The sequence below is a fragment of the Dinoponera quadriceps genome, unplaced genomic scaffold (assembly GCF_001313825.1).
Source record: "Dinoponera quadriceps isolate SergipeBrazil2010 unplaced genomic scaffold, ASM131382v1 scaffold2412, whole genome shotgun sequence".
Classification (NCBI taxonomy): Eukaryota; Metazoa; Arthropoda; class Insecta; order Hymenoptera; family Formicidae; genus Dinoponera; species Dinoponera quadriceps.
This window is the reverse complement of record NW_014556432.1, coordinates 101183-118612: the sequence shown is the minus strand read 5'-3', so window position 1 is coordinate 118612 and position 17430 is coordinate 101183. Positions and strand designations below refer to the sequence as shown.

The 17430-nt window shown below is 45.7% G+C and overlaps 4 protein-coding genes across 11 annotated transcripts; 1 reads left to right on the top strand and 3 right to left on the bottom strand.

Moving 5' to 3' along the window:
- Nucleotides 1-11: 11 nt before the first annotated feature.
- LOC106747400 (neural/ectodermal development factor IMP-L2) lies at nucleotides 12-5581 on the bottom strand. Of its 5 annotated transcripts, none has more exons than XM_014624887.1 (6): nucleotides 2256-5581; nucleotides 1900-2042; nucleotides 1706-1790; nucleotides 1074-1263; nucleotides 661-973; nucleotides 12-339 (listed from the first exon to the last, which is right to left on the bottom strand). In XM_014624887.1, exons 1-6 carry the CDS (start codon nucleotides 2385-2387, stop codon nucleotides 330-332), a joined length of 873 nt encoding a protein of 290 aa, XP_014480373.1. In that variant the 5' UTR covers nucleotides 2388-5581; the 3' UTR covers nucleotides 12-329. The 5 variants fall into 5 exon arrangements, with proteins under 5 accessions (XP_014480373.1, XP_014480372.1, XP_014480371.1 ...); XM_014624886.1 differs by having other exon boundaries at nucleotides 12-973; nucleotides 2256-2408; nucleotides 2535-5581; XM_014624885.1 differs by having other exon boundaries at nucleotides 12-973; nucleotides 2256-2408; nucleotides 3692-5581.
- A 97-nt stretch (nucleotides 5582-5678) lies between these two features.
- On the bottom strand, nucleotides 5679-9996 carry LOC106747399. Its single transcript, XM_014624882.1, has 11 exons — nucleotides 9895-9996; nucleotides 9531-9678; nucleotides 9217-9446; nucleotides 8873-9054; nucleotides 8560-8704; nucleotides 8449-8484; nucleotides 7939-8110; nucleotides 7426-7820; nucleotides 6719-7005; nucleotides 6246-6353; nucleotides 5679-6167 (listed from the first exon to the last, which is right to left on the bottom strand). Exons 1-11 carry the CDS (start codon nucleotides 9973-9975, stop codon nucleotides 6068-6070), a joined length of 1884 nt encoding a protein of 627 aa, XP_014480368.1. The 5' UTR covers nucleotides 9976-9996; the 3' UTR covers nucleotides 5679-6067.
- A 258-nt stretch (nucleotides 9997-10254) lies between these two features.
- Nucleotides 10255-12015, top strand: LOC106747401 (replication protein A 14 kDa subunit-like). 2 transcript variants are annotated; one of them, XM_014624890.1, is made up of 4 exons: nucleotides 10255-10338; nucleotides 10831-11022; nucleotides 11247-11433; nucleotides 11513-12015. In XM_014624890.1, exons 2-4 carry the CDS (start codon nucleotides 10942-10944, stop codon nucleotides 11590-11592), a joined length of 348 nt encoding a protein of 115 aa, XP_014480376.1. In that variant the 5' UTR covers nucleotides 10255-10338; nucleotides 10831-10941; the 3' UTR covers nucleotides 11593-12015. The 2 variants fall into 2 exon arrangements, with proteins under 2 accessions (XP_014480376.1, XP_014480375.1); XM_014624889.1 differs by lacking the exon at nucleotides 10255-10338 and having other exon boundaries at nucleotides 10828-11022.
- On the bottom strand, nucleotides 11617-17306 carry LOC106747397 (WD repeat-containing protein mio). Of its 3 annotated transcripts, XM_014624881.1 has the most exons (16): nucleotides 17056-17306; nucleotides 16743-16982; nucleotides 16429-16626; nucleotides 16038-16337; nucleotides 15746-15973; nucleotides 15468-15620; nucleotides 15164-15345; nucleotides 14437-14570; nucleotides 14238-14351; nucleotides 13796-14162; nucleotides 13565-13703; nucleotides 12743-12881; nucleotides 12438-12645; nucleotides 12146-12351; nucleotides 11873-11945; nucleotides 11617-11801 (listed from the first exon to the last, which is right to left on the bottom strand). In XM_014624881.1, the coding sequence occupies exons 2-15, from the start codon at nucleotides 16861-16863 to the stop codon at nucleotides 11876-11878; spliced, it is 2559 nt and encodes an 852-aa protein (XP_014480367.1). In that variant the 5' UTR covers nucleotides 16864-16982; nucleotides 17056-17306; the 3' UTR covers nucleotides 11617-11801; nucleotides 11873-11875. The 3 variants fall into 3 exon arrangements, with proteins under 3 accessions (XP_014480367.1, XP_014480365.1, XP_014480366.1); XM_014624879.1 differs by having other exon boundaries at nucleotides 11617-11945; XM_014624880.1 differs by having other exon boundaries at nucleotides 11617-11945; nucleotides 16743-17306.
- Between the last annotated feature and the right edge of the window lie 124 nt (nucleotides 17307-17430).

Below are 17430 nucleotides of genomic sequence, written 5' to 3'. Positions count from 1 at the left end.
AGAGAGAGAGAGAGAGAGAGAGAGAGAGAGAGAGAGAGAGAGAGAGAAAATTGCCCTTTCATACGCCGATCCAATGTGGAATGCAAATTTTCACTGAGATATCGGGCTTGTCGAGGACAAAGCAGCACTGGTGTCGTAAGTATAACAAAAAAAAAAATATATAAGTACTTAATGCATATATCCTATACAATTATAAACTACATTCTATTTAGACAGTATATAAATGAACGAGTGTGACGAGTATTTTTCACACTCCGGCACATTTACAGCGACAGGCATATGAGAAGCGCGGAGAGACCCTTGGGAGCCCTTCTACACGGGATTCATCCCTACTGAGACCTGGAACAGAAGTGTCGTTGTTAGAAAGAAAGAAAAGAAAAGAAAGAACGAGAAACGAAATACCGTAGCGTGCGATAATTAACGTAATTACGAGGAGCGATATCATGGACGTTAGCGAGACGATGCTCGACTATCGTCCCCGGATTCCTGAATGTATGTACATTAGCCCTCTCTCTCTCTCTCTCTCTATCGATACATCTAGATTAGATATCGGATGACTGAACGTGTAATTAGATATTAGGCGACTATATATTAGCCGTGTATCGAGGACTCGCGGGGATTGATTGATTACATCGTGTACACAAGATACTCCACGCATACCTCTTGAGGGGGTACAGGAAGGTCGACACGCTCTTCTCCGTATTACCCGACTGCACCCTGCAAGTATAGTCGCCCATGTCGGTCCACTTGAGATCGTCGATACGCAGATCGCCGTTCGGCAGCACGGTGCGCCTCCTGAACCCGGACGTGCTGATCCTGTTGCCCAGGTTGTCCAGCCAATAGAGATACGGCATCGGCTGGCCCTCGACTCTGCACGGCAGGATCACCGTGTTCCCCTGATACATGAATCTCCACGGGGCATGCAGGGTGACGATAGGCTGGCTCTCCCTGGGGCATTCTCCGGTCCTGGACGCTTTCGGGCAGGAAGCGATCGCACGAGATTAGCCGACGTTACAGAGAGTGAGAGACGATGCGCTCACTCGTTGGCAATGGTCACGATTTATCTCACTTACTGTCGACCAAGAGCAACGCCGGCTTCGAGTGGGCCACCTTGCCGCCCGACACGGACACGCAGTACCTGTAACCAGTGTCCTCAGGCTTCACGCAGTCGATCACGTACGTGGAGGTGAGCTGGCCCATCCCATCCCATTGCCGGGGCATACGATTAGCGTCTTCTCGAGCCCGTGTTATCATCTCCTGGATCTGTCGGAATGACCACCGCGTTGGATGCAGCAGACGTGCGTTATATCGCCGTGACGATATTCGTTCGAAGACAGAGACGGGAACGAAGAAAGCCAGGGAAGTGACTCGGGGGAACGACTTGGGGAACGATCGGCGTTGGCTGCGAACGGAGGGAAACGAGAGGGACACGAGACACGATAGTAGTAACGGCGGATTTTCAGAGAGTGGACCACGGATGGACGTTTCGCTCCAGGTTTTCCCGGCCTCGCCCGGTCTGGAAGAGCCCCGTCCGCTCGATTGTGGGATTCGCCGTCGTTACTTATGCGCACACGCCTGTGCCGGATTATTAATCACAGGTTAACCCGAGGATTAAGCCGAGGGTTGGAGTAGCGTGCGGATAATAAAGAGAGAGAGAGGGGGAGAGGAAGAGATAGAGAGCGCTCAGCGTAATCGCGAGACCCACCTGGCTCTCAGCTTCTGTCCCGCTGAACCAGTAGACCTGGGGCGACGGATTGCCAACTGCTTCGCATTGCAATTCAACGCGACTCCTGAAACGAAATATGCGATGAATCGGGCGAAAACGCGCTCGATCACGTTACCGATTGCGTATCGCGCGGTCTCTCGTTATCGAACGGCCCGCGGCGAGCGCACACTCACCCGACGGCGACTTGCAGCGACACCGGTTCCTGCAAAATCCTCGTCCAAGTCGTCATAAAGCTCCTCTGGAACAACGTTTTACGTACATTCGGATGTTTAGAAAACGGAAGGAAAAATCTGTCTGGATACGGCGCGCCATTGAACTGAAATTAAACAGGCAAACGTAACGGTGAGAGTGAATAACGATAAGCCGGGTCGGGCGGATAAAAAGACGAGGGGGGAGGGAAGAAAGCGAAAATGATACGATGAGAAAAGGGGAGCACGGAGGAGAAAACCCGAGCGTGTGTCCGCGACTTCTTCTCGACGAGCTCTGTTCAAGATTCGAGTTCACTGGAGACGCTCGCGCTTCGGTATACCCTTTTGTCTTCGAGCCCGGCGTCTCCATCGGTGCTCGCCGCTACGCCGGATCGATCGATCGCCAGCAGCAGTATCAGCGGGATTTGAATTGCAACGAGGCACAGCGGTGAGTGCCCGAGGAGGCCTTGCATCTTGGAGCTTGATGAGGCTATCTATAATAAAGGAAATCTTCAGCCGTGTCATCGTGGAATGCGCTGAGAGAGTGACCTTACTCCCGTCTAGTCTTATCTCGGGGACGAGGAACTAATGGACGCGACGAAGAGGAGAGATGGACTCACCTCGGTTGTGCGCGTTTCACCGAGTGTTCAAGTACTGAATGCCGACGTCGCGCTCGTCCGGATCCGTGGCACACGCGCCGAATTAATGAAACTTCGCCGGCGGAATATATGAGTGAGAGAGAAAGAGAACGGTGCCGATTCGCGCTTCGATGGACGATCGACGACGACGACGACGATGACAACGACGTCGTTCGTTTGTTCGTCAGTCCGGCGAGTCGTTCGACTTGCAATGTATTGCGATTACACTTGCGTCGCGTGTATATTATTACACGCACGGCTCGGAGTATACATTTAATACACGCCTATATGCACACGTGCAAATCAGAGAGTGACTGATTTACGTTGAATAGCCGAGCGGCTAATGCGCGTCCTGTGTGCTCACACATAGGTAGCCCGAAACTTGGAAAAAGAGGGCAGGTCGAGAGCGGATGTGAATGCAATGTCACACTAATTGTTGCATCATCCTTTTTTTCGGCTTGAGCCGGTTTGACCTGACTTGACCGGGCTTAGAGCCGGCTCAAGAGGCGACCGTGCCGGCGGGGACCGGCCTTGAGGGACACGTGCGCGAGACATTCTTCATAATGGATGCTCCTCCCGGTTTCTTTTTACCTGCTTTTTTGTGTCCTTTTCGAAGGCGCGCGTGTTCTCCCACGGCCGCGCGGCTTTAATTTCACGCTCTCTGCATAGAGATTCACCACGGACGCCTGTCTCGTCATTGTCGTCGTCGTCGTCGCCCGGCTCGAAAGACACATTCAACGTTTCTCGTCCTTACCCCGCCGTATTAATAAGTTTCTCACACGCGCGATTCGCTCGGAGCGGGCGAACGTGGACGGACGGAGCCGACCGCGTATTTGAATGACACGTGCGCGAGAGAAGTGTGTGCGCCTCCTAGTCCCTCCGAATATACATATACGCGGACATATGTCGAGCTCTTCCTTCTCCTCTCGCGAATTGCGCAGTTTCTTTCAACCGGTCCTCGCAGGACTCATAGGCTCTAACGAGATGTTATCAAATTGACGCGCACATTTTTGCGCGCATCCTTCCTGCCACGTAATTCTTCTCACAGGCATACACGTGTCCGCCGAGATGCGACAAGTGCTCGGCTCGAGCGATGTGTGTTTATATGTGTTTTGCAAAAGTACGACACTGTGCCTTACCTCGCGTGCGATGATATGAGTTTCCCGGAGTTTCCCGATACTTCCCTGCGTCTCGGCGGAGCGCTCGGAAGGTTAATGAAAATGGGAGGAAAAAAAAAGGGCAAGCGCTCTCGCGGTTTACCAGCGATGAACCGAGAGGACCCGACTGAACAGAGGTGGAACGGTTATTGGTCCATTTATACATTTCGAATGTAACAGCGGGCGCCCTTCCCTTTTCTCCGATTGGTCGTTATTACCCGGGGAGTAGGGCGATAATACCACGGCAAACAATCGAATTCATTATCTTCACGGGTCGTTTGTACCCGCGTAATAGATATCCCCAATTTGTTTCCACCCCTCGTCCATCGATTTTTATTTCAAAAGGGACACGACACAATAATTACTTTTATTGAATGCGATCGTATCAGGAAGGAAATGACACACCAATTATCCGTCAGATCTATATCTCTCTCGTGTGGAAATATTTTTATATTTTCCCCTCCTCGTGTTTCCTTTTCTCTCTCTCCCTCTCTTTCCCCCTTTCTACTCTTTCTCTCTCTCTCTCTCTCCCTCTCCCTCTCTCTTTCTCTTCTGTCTCCCTCCGCCTCGTGCGACCTACGAGCGGTCGCAGGAGCGATTCTGGGAGCTACCCAAGACCGACGAGACAGAGCCACGTTGGTCAATCGGAATTATTTAACGGAGCGTTTAATCGGGAGATAAGCAGCGTCACCTTGACACTTCAAACTTGGCGAGCTGAAGAGATTTAACGAAGCGATCGAGATTATTTCGCCTTGGTCGTAGCCGCCCTCCCGCGGGGCCTTCAATATTATGATGAATTATGATCTCTCGATCCGCTCGAATGGAGATAATTAGCGCGCGACTTTGCGCCGAACCGCGCAGATTCCTCCGTCTCATCATCATCCCCTCCCCTCTCTTCTCTTTATTCTCCCCGAAATCCTCTTTTAACTAACTAAACGCAGCGAGTAGCGACGATTGGTAATCGTCCGCGAGGATTCGTTTTCGCGGGGATTCGCTCAGGTTGGCTCCGGCGAGAAGACGCGTACGATGTATCGAAGATTATCGGTCGCACGACTTCAACAAGGCGGTGCCATATATCTTACTTTTATGTTACTTTTATTACGGATCGATCGCGCGCGTTGTATCTTTCGTTTTATTAGTCGCAATAATATTTCATCATTTCCGCGTAATTTAATGCCCGCCGAAAGATAAACGAACGTTATTACGGCGCGATCGTCCCGCCGGAATCTAGAATATAGAATCGAGTAGACGTAGACGAGCGATTTTTGCAGTAAAAATAATACAAGGAAGAGGGAGAGAGAGAGAGAGAGACACGTGGGCTGATGATTCTGCGGCTGGCATGCGCTCTCCTCATCTCGCCCGGCAACGAAATTGGAGTTGCGTATCAAATTTATTAAATTTATCGCGGACGAAACGGAGCTGATGATGCGATGACGGTGAATGAACTCCGCGAATGAGCGCGCAATTCGCGGTACATAAATGATCGGAATCGGTCTATTCAAACGGGAAAGGAAACTCGCCCGCGTTCTCGGCTATCGCGATAGCGCGCGAGGAAATTCGCGATAAATCGCGAGCAGCGCGGGTTGTAAGATCTCCTCGTGGCTTGCGGAGTAATGGAGATTTTTCATCGATAACGACTATAACCAACGTTGCATCGCGGTAACGCGAGCTACGATAACCATACCTCGTAATGATATCGAGAAAGATTCGTATTTCCGCAGAAATCCCGATCCAAAACGTCGCGATTTTCTCGCTCGATTACAATCGACAGACGTATATTCCGTAGCGCACGTCGCCGATGATCAAGCAACCATTCATTTCTATTATCGAGTCGAAGAATACGGCACAAATTGCAATTAGAGAGAGAGAGAAAGAGAGAGAGAGAGAGAGGTGGGGGGAAGAGAGATGCAAATGTGGTCGAGTGGAATATCGCGAGCGATGCGGACGAAACGTTGACAGCGAGGGAGTGTATCGCAAAGAGGATTTTATTTCTCAAAACACGTAATAAAAATACATACTCCATATGTCACAAATATATACATCTCCGTGTCGGCACGATAAATCTATGAAGTTCCATTGAAACTTAAACACACGTAAACGCACACACCGCCGCGCCCACTGAGTAAAAACATGCGCGTCCATCGCGAACGAACGAACGAACGAACGAACGAACGAACGAACGAACGAACGAACGAACGAATGACGTTCGGGGTTTGAGGTAGTATCTTCGATGAAATTTTCGCTTCCGCAAGCGTTTCGCGTCGTCGGAGAAACGCGAATGAAGTGTATCCGTGATGTCGGCCAGCCAGTGAAGTTGATAATGCTGACGTCCTATGAGAACATGATCAGTCGACGTTTTCACATTATTGACTCCATCTTGATGAATTTCAAGCGCTGCTGCAGGAGATCCTCCTCCGCCTTCATCTCGTATCTCGTGCCCGCTGGTTTCGTCGCCGACCTGAACAATTCGAGCCCCGATTACCGTTCGATCGTCGCCAGAGAGTAATATCTGCTAGCGCGAGATACATATACTCACAGGTCCGAGCATAACTGCGCAAAATGCTGCGGCATGAGGTAACGCGCGTGCGGCGAGAGCTCCAGGAACGGATCGTTCAGATTCTCCAGGCTTTCCAGGCCTTCGAATCTGCAGGCACAACAAGTGCACGACAAAATTTCAGACGTGTTCGCGTCAGCGAGATCAGACAGGATCATTTCATATTGTTATTACATAATGTACATATACAGGGTGTCCCGAAAAATGTATGCACACTTTGAACGATTATAAAATCAGTATTCATTAACACACGGTTCATCTTCAAAATTTCTAAAAAGTATCTACATGAAATTAATAATATTTCTGTCAACGCCTGTTTCCAAACCGATGACCGTTCTGATTCCAGACACTGGCAGGCAAAGTCAACGGAATCGCAAACATCAAGTATTTTTAAAGTGTGTATACATTTGTTTCTGAGACACTGTATATCGAACATATTCCACAGAGGGCCCCACCTCACGACGAAGTGTTTGCGGTACTGAAACATGAGATCCTTCATATTGCGTTTTGCCGATTCAAGTACCACGGGAAACGCCACGTCGCGGAAGTCGCCTATCTCATATTTGCTGAGCTTATTCAAGTTCGTGTCGCTCGCCCTCGGGTTTGATATAACCACGGATCTTGTGGCCGGCATATCTATCCAAATAACGCGGCATCCGCTGTCAAGCAATTCGGTGAACCATAAAACAGCGCCGACCCTAGCTACATCATTCCATTCAGCGCCGTCGTGCCAGTCATGCACCTTGAAAGTACGATTGATCGTGAAAGTATCTTCGACACACATCTCCGACATTACCAATCTAATCTCTCATTGCACCTTAAATTCCTCCGATTTTAACGAGAAAATTACTCGCAATTTTTCAGAGAACAGGATGTCCCAAAAATACATATAAACGCTTTAACAGCTTTGCGCTATCCGCAGCGCCTGGACGTCATCAGTTTGAAAACAGGCGTTGACAAAAGAACAATTATTCATTTCTGTAAATATCTTTTAAATTTTGAAAATGAACCGCACGTTAATGAACGCTGAACTTTATAATCATTCAAAGTGTGTATACATTTTTTGCGGACACCCTGTATATTCTCGGCGTAGCGCATGTTATTACACGCGGATTATTTCGACGATTGTCCGACATGAAAAAAAAAAAAAAAGAAAACTCACGGTGCAGGAACACATTTTGGTAAGCATCTCGCGAAAGTCCTTCATCATCGCCATAAAAGACACCGAGCTTTTGGTGTATAGGAGAACGATGTCGTCGTATGTGAGATTGTCACGATCGATAACCTTCTCGTTGTCGTTGTTCTCAACGATGTCGAAGTCGACGGACTTGAGGCAGCTGGGATTCGTGAAGTCATCCTGTTGCGGATTCACGTACAGATTGACCCCCTCGTTGCGAATGCGCAAATAATGCATGAAATATAACGTCACAACTATCACCAATACGACCAATACGATCGCAATGATCGGCAACAACAGATACGAGCTTGTGTGCTGCGTCTTAGTCGACTTCGTTACGGTCTCAACGTGCTGCGAGTCTTCGAAGGTTCTGGTGCAACCTGTAAATGTGATTTATAACGTAATAAGAGAGCATACGCGCGAAGTATGAAATGCAAAATACTTCCGTCGATTCTGATTCTCTGTAAGTATTTTATGACGTTGTTATCTGCTACTCACGCTTCAACCACGTGCACGTTATATTTTTGTTCACCGGTGACGACATCGGCGGCTTCCAGATAGTGTTTTCGTGACACCGTTCGTCGATTACGAACAGTACGAAACAATAACTTGCTGTTTGTATATTTTGTACTTGATAATTGCACTGCACAGTCTTCCCGTTTCCCCGCATCTGCGTGCCCGATCAAAGTTTCATTTTTTTTAACGTAATTTGCATACATACATAAAATGCATAAAAACTATCCCACTCTCATGTTTCTTATTCGATACATCGACATAAATGAAAACGATGCAGTTCGATATGAATAAACATATCATAGTAAAGCCAGCGGCGCACGATGCTTGTTTTCGTGCTGGATAGAAATACTGCGTTATGATTGGTGCATTTCCAAAAATGAATGACAATACACCAATGAAAACGCAGTATTTCCATCCAGCAAACAATCCAGCACGAAAACAAGCATCGGGTGCCGCTGGCTTAATACTGAGTCAAGGAAGGGCTATATTTACCATATTTATATTGCAATTAGGATTTTCCGATGCCTCCTGCAAAAAGTAAAACAGGTCAGTTGAGACAGAAATATATCTCGCAAGGACGAAATTTTAATAATCAAGCATTACCAGGTCAACTTTCCACATACGCATAGGCTTTTCACCCCAGGTGCAAGGCGCAGTCTTATTAGGATCCGATATTAATCCCACTTTAAGTAATAATCCTGTATCTGCCGATAACGAAGCGTCCAATGTGAAATTTGTTATTTCATGTCTGAAAGCGCAAGCATTTAAGCTTTTACGAGAAGCAACTTTCTAAATAGATGCTCCGAGAAATACCGTTACCTAAGATTTGTAATTGGAAATCGATTCAATAATGCAACGGATGTAATCTTGAGCGTTTAGATAGAAGATTTGCAGAGAGATGTATTAATATGTGTACCTTTGATCAAAAGTACGATATACGTCGTATTTACAGGTGAACTCCGGTTCCGCAACTTCCACACGCTTATAAGTAGTATTCAAAAATGTATGGCCCCTTATTATGTATCTTTGTCTACCGATATGAAACCGAAGTGCGTAGCATCCTGTGAATATGTAATAGAACTCCAGCGAAATATTATCCTGTAGTAACAATTGTTATCTGTAGTTTAAGACTGCGCACTTACATATTTAAGGACCTCTCAAGATCATATGTATCTTGTTATATGCATATGTATACTTATCTGCATATGTATACTTACACATTCCTCGTACATATAATGAGACAATGTTTTTTATTCTTACCTTGCACAAGGATGCTGTTGAATTATCATTATATCTTACAAGTTGATTAGAATTATTTGCGAGAACACACAAAGACCTCTCTATGGTATGTATTTTTCTGCTGATATCCTCAGCTTTTTCGAACTTATACCGTAAACATTCTCTTTCATCCTTGATGGACGGCTCGACCAATAAGGCGACTCCATATCCACACTCCGTCTTAGGAGCCTCAAAATCAATCCTGAGGAAATCTTCAACAAAATGAAGGACACAATTAATGGATATAATCGCAGATGCTTAAGAATGTTTCGAGGACTAGTCGTCCAATGATGTACCTGTCCATTCCCCTCCTTCAGCAGGTATCACAGTGAAGTTGATCTCAGCAGGAACATCTTCGACCGAACAATAATTAATAACTGAGGAATCATAAGTAACCAAGTTGTAGTTACTCGCGTCTCCGCGGCATTTCTGCTCGAAAACATACTGAAAGGGAAAGATAACGTGTCACCGTGTTGAAAGAGCACGATCGGTTCGCTGAAATCAATGAAGGAGCTTCCAAGAAACTCTAGCTTGTATTCTTATTGGTTGTCGACGTCACAGTTATCTACTACCACATGTAAACACTAAACAAAATTGCAAAACTGTGACAAGGTTACGCGCTACGCTAAGCGAGATAAGCAGGCACACTGGGAGACTCACGTTGCACTGCACATCGCCCAAGGTAAATCCATCTGTCCGTAAAGTCAGAATAAATAAAAGGAGATAGACACTGTACATCATCCAGTCTTGCTTTTGTGAAATACACAGCTACGCCGTGCGGGTCAAAGACGTGTCGAGCCAGGCTTGCGAGAGGGACCACGCACGAATTACGGAATGATGTGCATGTTCCGATTCGACGGAAATACAACGATGGTCTTTATTACAGTAACCAAAGTCTTTGGCACGAAACGAAACAGATTAATCTTTTGCACGCACGGCCGCGCTTGATCAGCCCGCAGGCGGAACCGCGAAATTCGAAAGCGAAGCACTCGACAACACGGAGACCGAGTGAGAAATAGAGGATCTTCGGAATCTTCACGATTTTACCCGGCCGATCAATTCCTAAGAGCTCACTGGTAGCGCACGATTCGGAAAGATTCACTCGTAAGTTTCCCAATTAATTTCCTCCTGCTCTTGACTCTTCCTAGAAAACCGTGTTCAATTTATCTTCCTCTCGTCGTATGTCAGTTTTCGGTACAGCCGAGGCGTATATCCAACAAAAGGGAGCCGAGATCATGCGCGCTCGCTTTTATATATATATCGCTTCTGACGTTACAAGCTTGAAGTACGTTACCAAACTATCGCAAGTCGATACGCGCTCTCGCGCACGATCGATCGCGTAATTTTTCCTCTAGGACGGAAATACGGGAAGTGGAATATTTTCAAATTAGAAAATGCACGGCTCTTCACGAATTCAGGTTGGAGGAGAACATTTATGACCTTCTCAGGTTGAATTTTCTCTTCCAGCGTGAAAAGTGTACATTTTCCAATTTGAAAACATTTCACTTTGCAGATTTCCGCCCCTAGAGTTACATATCGATATACTCAGAGCTACCAATCGTTCACAGAGGGCGTCACAAACGTTAATCATTTAAGATACACGGGAATTGGTGGTCCTGTTGAGAGTTCGAAAAACCCGCTATTGTACCTCGCATTGTATCAACATCAATCAGAAGAGGTGCGTAGTGTTCGGATTAATCTGCAAAGATGTCGGATAAACGTACCTTGGGCAAGCGATTGGGACAGCGAGTTGGTAAAGAGGCGATCGTTCTGGGAAGAATCACGGAGGTGAAGTCTCGAGAAAATGTGCTGAATTAATATTGTTAGGTTAAGTTGAGTTACGATATGACGTCGTTATTTTAGTTATGCTCAAGTGAAAACGATTTATATTACCGCACTAAAGCAAGAGAGTGTTATATATAATATAAATAATTATACAAATTATACAACTAATTAATATATATATATATATATAAGTAGTTTCTATTGTGAATGTATTTGATGGGATTCAGAAAAGTGCAAATGGCATGAACATAGAATTAACAACGACAGATAACGCCTTAATCAACGTGACATTACCCCAGCCACTTGATCACAACGCTTCAGGTTACATAGAAGTACGCGGTACGGTGAAATCAAAGTCTACTCTATTATGCAAGAACTTTGTATGCTTTCCTCCTGACATAACAAAAACCTTTGGTGAGTAAACAAGTTTCCCCGATTGATCGTTCCGATGAACACACCGTTGTCTCTCTCTTAACAAGGATGTTTGCTGCAGATGAGACGAAGTACAACAACATCATGAATATAAGACATGCGATAGGCGATCAGTTGGATGGAATATTCTACGAAGAATAGAGTAAAACCAACTAGTGCCTAAGATATGTGAAAATTATTTACTGTCTTCATTGTTTACATTTTTACATTCCATTAAACATACTGGCATGCTTTCCGTTATAACAAAAAAGAAATGCTGTTGTGAAGAAAATCATCAGAAACATAATTCCTTTCTCTGTACATGAAGCGTGTATAAGTACACCCGATAAGTATACAAATTACAAGAATTCCTGAAATCATGAAAGAGCCATTGCCATCTTTGTACGGAAATATGAGAGAATTTCTGTCTGCATGTTCTGTCTCTTTATTTCGCTGACGTATCCAATGATAAACAACGGCAGGTGCAAGATGTAACTGGGCATTCAGAATGTTGTCTAAAAAAAAAAAAGAGAGAGAGAGAGATCATCACATAGAAATAAATAAGCGTTGCAAACTTCCCCACACCATCCTGAATATTATTATAACATCCCCCTCGTGAATATGTATAATAATAATAATAATATTGATAACATTTTATTGATCTGTTATCACAGCAGTTAGCCGTTTTACGTCGACACGACTGCGAATTTCTTACCGAAACCATTGAGTTATATGCTCAGCGTGTCCCCCGTGTTTGCACGTTTGGCACCATGTAAACCAATTGTTGAATTCCGTGAGCTTGCTATCACAGTCCTCGCTACGGTTGACATTGGAGGTGGTCAACCCGCTGACGGTGCCCATGTACATCAAACATATCGCGCAGCGCGGCAAAGGTTTGCGGCAATTCGGGCAGGCCGACATCTACGATTTAGTGGATAATTGAGAAAAGAAGAAGAAGAGGAACGCGTCTCCTCGTTATCGTGGGAAGGACCACAGCGCGGACCTACTTTCAATTTGTTCGAGGTGCTGCCTAGCCTACCGAACGGAGCTCTCGCCCTGCTCAGACCCTGCATGAAAGCCGCGATGCTCTTGCCGCAGAAATTGCACGAAACGTATATCTGTTGCGGCGGGCTCTCGTTCGTCGAGGACCTCATTGCGATGTCGAATTGAGCTCTTTGGTTCCACATTTTCCACGCGTCCAAAAGATTCCTGTAACTGTGATCGTCACGGCGATCGTCAAACGCACGATTAAACGCCGAGGCCGTAAACGGTTCGGTAAATATTCGCAGGAAAGAGAAAATTCGATCAATACTTAGCGATCCACACTTGAACTTGATTCTCCTGAAGCAATTTAGGCGTTAAAGCTCGAATGGCGATTAGACTGCAACTCTGGGCGTCCCCGGTGATTTCTAAGTACCTATTTAACAACTGTATACCTTCCGTACTCGCACCTGAAACACAACGACGTATTGATAAATGAGAGCTTGATCACCGGATGAATTAAAGCAGCTTACCAGCAAGAGACAGTCAACATAAATATAAACAGTGCTGCAGAACAAACAAGACGAACATTTGCGTCACTATCACGGTAATTAACAACTTTTTCGTCATTTTTATGTAATTTTTATACTTATAGCATTCCAAATTTACCGAAGAATTGTCTTCTCTCTTTGTGCTACTTTGTGACGATATTGATGCTTTAGAAAAATCTCTCCGTATGATATTTATTATAGTAAAACATAAGCTTAGAATATATCTTATCATAATAAACAGAAATTGATACTCTTTAATATTCATGTTTAACAAACGGCAAGTATTTTTGGGTGACAGCGATAAATAAATGAAAAAGTTATAATTGACGATGAAATTATTAGCTTCTTCGTTTAAAGTAGATTTGGATCACTTCGGGGCCGATTAATGACGCTTTAAATCCTGGTAATTGGCCATAGAGGCTTATGACGCTATTGGTTCCTGGATCGAAACCTTTCAAAAAATTATATATATATATATATATCACCAACCAGCGACTGTTTCAAAAATTCAAGTGTACCACCAAGCACTCATGCACTGCGCGCAATTGTGCGATGCAGCGCCTGATCTGTGTTTCCTTGCTGGAAAGCAGCCTGAGACACACCTGTAAGCAAGAAGCCCGCGAGATTTCCCTCTTCGGTCAATTTCTGGGTCAGTCTCTTCAAGTAGTCGTGCAGTTTGCCGTCCGACAAGAACATGAGGGCGAACGCCACTCGATCCTCGACAGCCATGCCGCCTTCGTTCTGAAAGACCAATCGTTCGTCAACTCCCAAGCCCGAGGATTTCCTTCGCGAAGGTCCCCACCCTTACGCCCTCGCGCACTCCTTCTACGTACAAGTACGTTCTCGTAGGAATCGTTGTCCGCAGTAAGGAAGGCGAAGGTCGCCCTTAGGTAAGGATCCGGCAATTGAGACCTGGACTTCAGACACGACTCCCTCCACATGCTATTGCGATCCTCGGAGAATCCCGACAGCGCCATTGCGACGATATCCAGGCTGGCGGTCATCGACAGCTTGCTGGCGCCTCGGTTCAGAATCTCGATCGCCTGCCTGAGGCAGAGATTGAACACCGCGAGCGCCGCTGCTCTCGCGTACAAGCCCTCCCTCTCCAGCCCTTCCAGATATGTGTTGTCGTACAGCCCGTTGGTCTCTTTGTCGAATCGCAGGCCGCACAGCAGAAGACTCTTGTCTCTGTCGGCGGATCTGTGGCGATCAAATATGGGACACGTTGAGCGAGCAACTCCACGCTTCTCTGCGCGAACGTGCGATCACGTGTACCTGTAGATCTTAGCCGTGTGATTGGAGCCTATGTCCGTCCACGAGCGGTGAATCAGCTCGGACTTTAAGAAACCGTTGACCGGGTTCTGCTGACCGTCTAATTTCAGAACTGTTCTATGTAAAGGTCGGAGGAATGAAGCCATATATGCTTATATGCGCTTACACGTGCTAGCTGGGTAGAGAGCGTCGCAATTGTTACCTTATACCGGGATGCTTGTTGTCGACGCTGTGGATGGTGCCGTCCTCCACCAAGGCGCCGCTCAGGTACAACCATTGCCACAGGTGCTTTAGAGTCTCGTTCTCGGCTATTTCGCCGTTTTGCGCCAAATCCGGCTGCAAATGCGACGTATGAGCGTTTCGAACGCGTTTCACTCTCAAGCATTGGAGCACGGAACGACCATAAAATTACCACGGTTTGCATATTAATTATCGTCATTGTTGTGGTTCATTACAAGAGTCCCGAGAAGTTAGGATTATAAAGAAAATCACTTAAGCGGAATTTGCAATGAGAATTTAAGTCTTAAGAAATCGACCAATTACAGTCGAATGTGATTGGTCAATTTCTTAAAGCTTAGAGCTTAAATTCTCATTGTAGAACCTGCTTTATACACAATTAGAAATCTTAAGTTTCGTTAAGGATGCGCTTCCTCTCGCTTTAAGCTGGATTTATACATACAATAGGTGTGCTACAGGCAAGTCCCTTCAGCCCTTCGTTCCAAGTATTAAATCGTAACGTAATTTCTAGCAAAAAGCATCTCCGGTGCTTTTCTCAGACGTCGCAATTTCCGAGATTTATTTAAGCGTTATCACGACTTTTGGCAGTACGGGAAACACCTTCCGCCAGAAATCACGTCACATTTTATCGCTTCGAGCAAAAGGCTGAAAACTTATCACGCTTGTTGTAAAGATCGGGCTTATTCACTTACAAGCAAGCCATATTCCGCATTGGCACGTTTCTTGGTCAAAATCGCGATGTCGTCCAGCGCCTTGTACGTATTGTCCTCGCTGTGTACGTATTTCAACGATTTGAAGGCATGATTCCACGTGAGGCGCGACCCGGAAGACCAGCTAACTGTTATCCTCTCCCACACGGTGTAGTCGGTTATGCCTGTAAAATAAGCATGCCCTGGTATGTGTAAAACATTCACAATCGAATAGTTGTAATCGTACAAAAAAAATATATATATATAAAAATAAAAAAAAATATATATATATAATATATCGCCGGACCTTGTTGCGATATTGCCAGTAATCGGTTCACATGCGTCGGATGCCACGAAAAATTCACGGGAATATGCCAGGACGGTACGACCGCCCTCTCCAGGACACCAGGCTCGGTATCTTCCCCCCCACTGTTCTGTATGTCATACAGATGTAACGCTCCTGCAAAAGAATAATACCTATATTATTGCTTTGATTCTTGGTCTTCTTTCATAGCAACTTGCATTACGGCGGTACTTGCGACATATAAATCACAAGCAGCTCCGTTAAATACACGTATATTGTACCTGAATCTTTCTGCAATGCGCCGAGAAGATTGCGCCTGGTCGGGCACCACAATACCTTCGTTATCTGCCTCGGTTGCACCAGAGTGAGGACAGGTTTGTCGAAAAACCGGGTGTCCCACATAGTGATTTGATTGTCAACGTGTGACACCAGATGATGAGTGTGATAGGGGTTCACCGACACATTGTAAACAGCCTTCGTAGGAGTGACGCTGGTGACTTTGGCGGAATCTGGTGAGAAGAGAATCCAAGATCAGACGATATGGCTGATTATACAGTTCGTTAGCGAGCGTACCTCTGAAGTCGAGAGTCTTCAGCTGTTTGTTATTAGCGCCGAGAACTAGGCACTTCGGATCGTGTTTGAACCAAGCGGCGGAATGTATGGTTTCCGACACACCCAATTCTGCTATCGGTCTGATGCAATCCATTTGATTGCCGCCATGATGATGCATTCGTTCCGAGCACTGCGGGCTTTTATCTATATCCCACAACAGCACAGAATGATCTTTACTGTGTTTGTCCAAGCCGGATAAGACGAGGTGTTTGTCCACGGGATTCCACGCAACCACGTTACACGGCCTCGCGTGTTTCGGCACTAGAATTTCACCCAAGATTGTACATTGTATGATATAACATGGAGAAATGGTCTTCTCGAAACCAAATTATCATGTAACATCCGGATTTACCAAATTCCCTTCCGGTAAAACCCAGGGAATCGTACGCCGTAGGGCCGAAGGTGCTCAGAATCACCTTTCCGTTTGCTTGACCAATCGCTAACAAGATATCAGGATCTTGTTCGGGATATATATCGATACACTTGACATAGTGATTGCTGGTATTGGTAGCGAGGAGATGAGCGACAGAGTGATCCGAGATCTTTAGACCTGCGAAGAAAAAGAGAACATATATAAAAACATGTTGCAAAGCATGTTCGTTGAGAGGCGAGTTTTAAATTATAAAGCGAGAGAAGAGAGTTATATTTAATTCACTGTGTGCTCACAAGATTGCTCAAAGTTATCTTCCAGAGGTACGACTTCGTACAGATTGATCTCGGTGCCCCATGTGATGAATTTGTTCTGATGAACGGGGGACCATTGCACATCCAATTTAATGCTACCCATTTTTTCCCCTTTACGACACTTCTACCGTGAAAATGCGAGTCATCGTGTCTCAGAGTGACGAATCGATTTAATTTTCATACCGTCGTACAGTTAAATCCTCAGTGTGTTCACTTCGATCGCTGGAAGATGCACAGTGTGTGTGTGTGTGACATAAACATGCGGCGTTATATATTTCGTCTCTTCTTTTCTTACGATCATCTGCTTCTTCGTCCCTTCTTTCCTTATAAACATCTGCCGCTTCTTCTCCCTCGTTTCCTCCGATCTTCTATGCCAGTTCCCACGACAACTTTCAGGAATTTTTATAATTGATAATATTTTGATCGTATCGCATCAGAGGACTGAATCTATCAATACTGAGTGCACCCAACATAACCTGACGCTTCAATAGGATCCGAGAAAGAAGCACGCAACTTCAAGTGGGTAGTTCGAGTTTGTTCCGCGAGGAGCGCGTCTCGCGCGCAAAAAGCAGTTTCTTTCTTTATGCACCAGGTGCGTAATCACTGCGTCTGTGGTTGGAGAATACTTCGAGATCCTTGGATATTGATGGATCTGGAAGAATACACCAAT

Bases quoted from the DNA above. Each gene is read 5' to 3' on its own strand.
- LOC106747400 (XM_014624883.1), bottom strand. From the start codon at position 2,387: ATGCAAGGCCTCCTCGGGCACTCACCGCTGTGCCTCGTTGCAATTCAA. The intron at 1,264-1,705 runs GTGGGTCTCGCG...TCATTCCGACAG, and splicing joins GGACAGAAGCTGAGAGCCAG to ATCCAGGAGATGATAACACG. The intron at 974-1,073 runs GTAAGTGAGATA...CCTGCCCGAAAG, and splicing joins GGCGTTGCTCTTGGTCGACA to CGTCCAGGACCGGAGAATGC.
- LOC106747399 (XM_014624882.1), bottom strand. From the start codon at position 9,975: ATGATGTACAGTGTCTATCTCCTTTTATTTATTCTGACTTTACGGACA. The intron at 8,111-8,448 runs GTAAATATAGCC...TCGGGCACGCAG, and splicing joins CTAATTGCAATATAAATATG to ATGCGGGGAAACGGGAAGAC. The intron at 7,821-7,938 runs GTGAGTAGCAGA...TCACATTTACAG, and splicing joins AACGTGCACGTGGTTGAAGC to GTTGCACCAGAACCTTCGAA.
- LOC106747397 (XM_014624880.1), bottom strand. From the start codon at position 16,863: ATGGGTAGCATTAAATTGGATGTGCAATGGTCCCCCGTTCATCAGAAC. The intron at 15,621-15,745 runs GTACAATATACG...ATTCTTTTGCAG, and splicing joins CGCATTGCAGAAAGATTCAG to GAGCGTTACATCTGTATGAC. The intron at 12,646-12,742 runs GTATTGATCGAA...TGACGATCACAG, and splicing joins GTTCAAGTGTGGATCGCTAA to TTACAGGAATCTTTTGGACG.
- LOC106747401 (XM_014624890.1), top strand. From the start codon at position 10,942: ATGTCGGATAAACGTACCTTGGGCAAGCGATTGGGACAGCGAGTTGGT. The intron at 11,023-11,246 runs GTGAAGTCTCGA...GATGGGATTCAG, and splicing joins TTCTGGGAAGAATCACGGAG to AAAAGTGCAAATGGCATGAA. The intron at 11,434-11,512 runs GTGAGTAAACAA...TGTTTGCTGCAG, and splicing joins TGACATAACAAAAACCTTTG to ATGAGACGAAGTACAACAAC.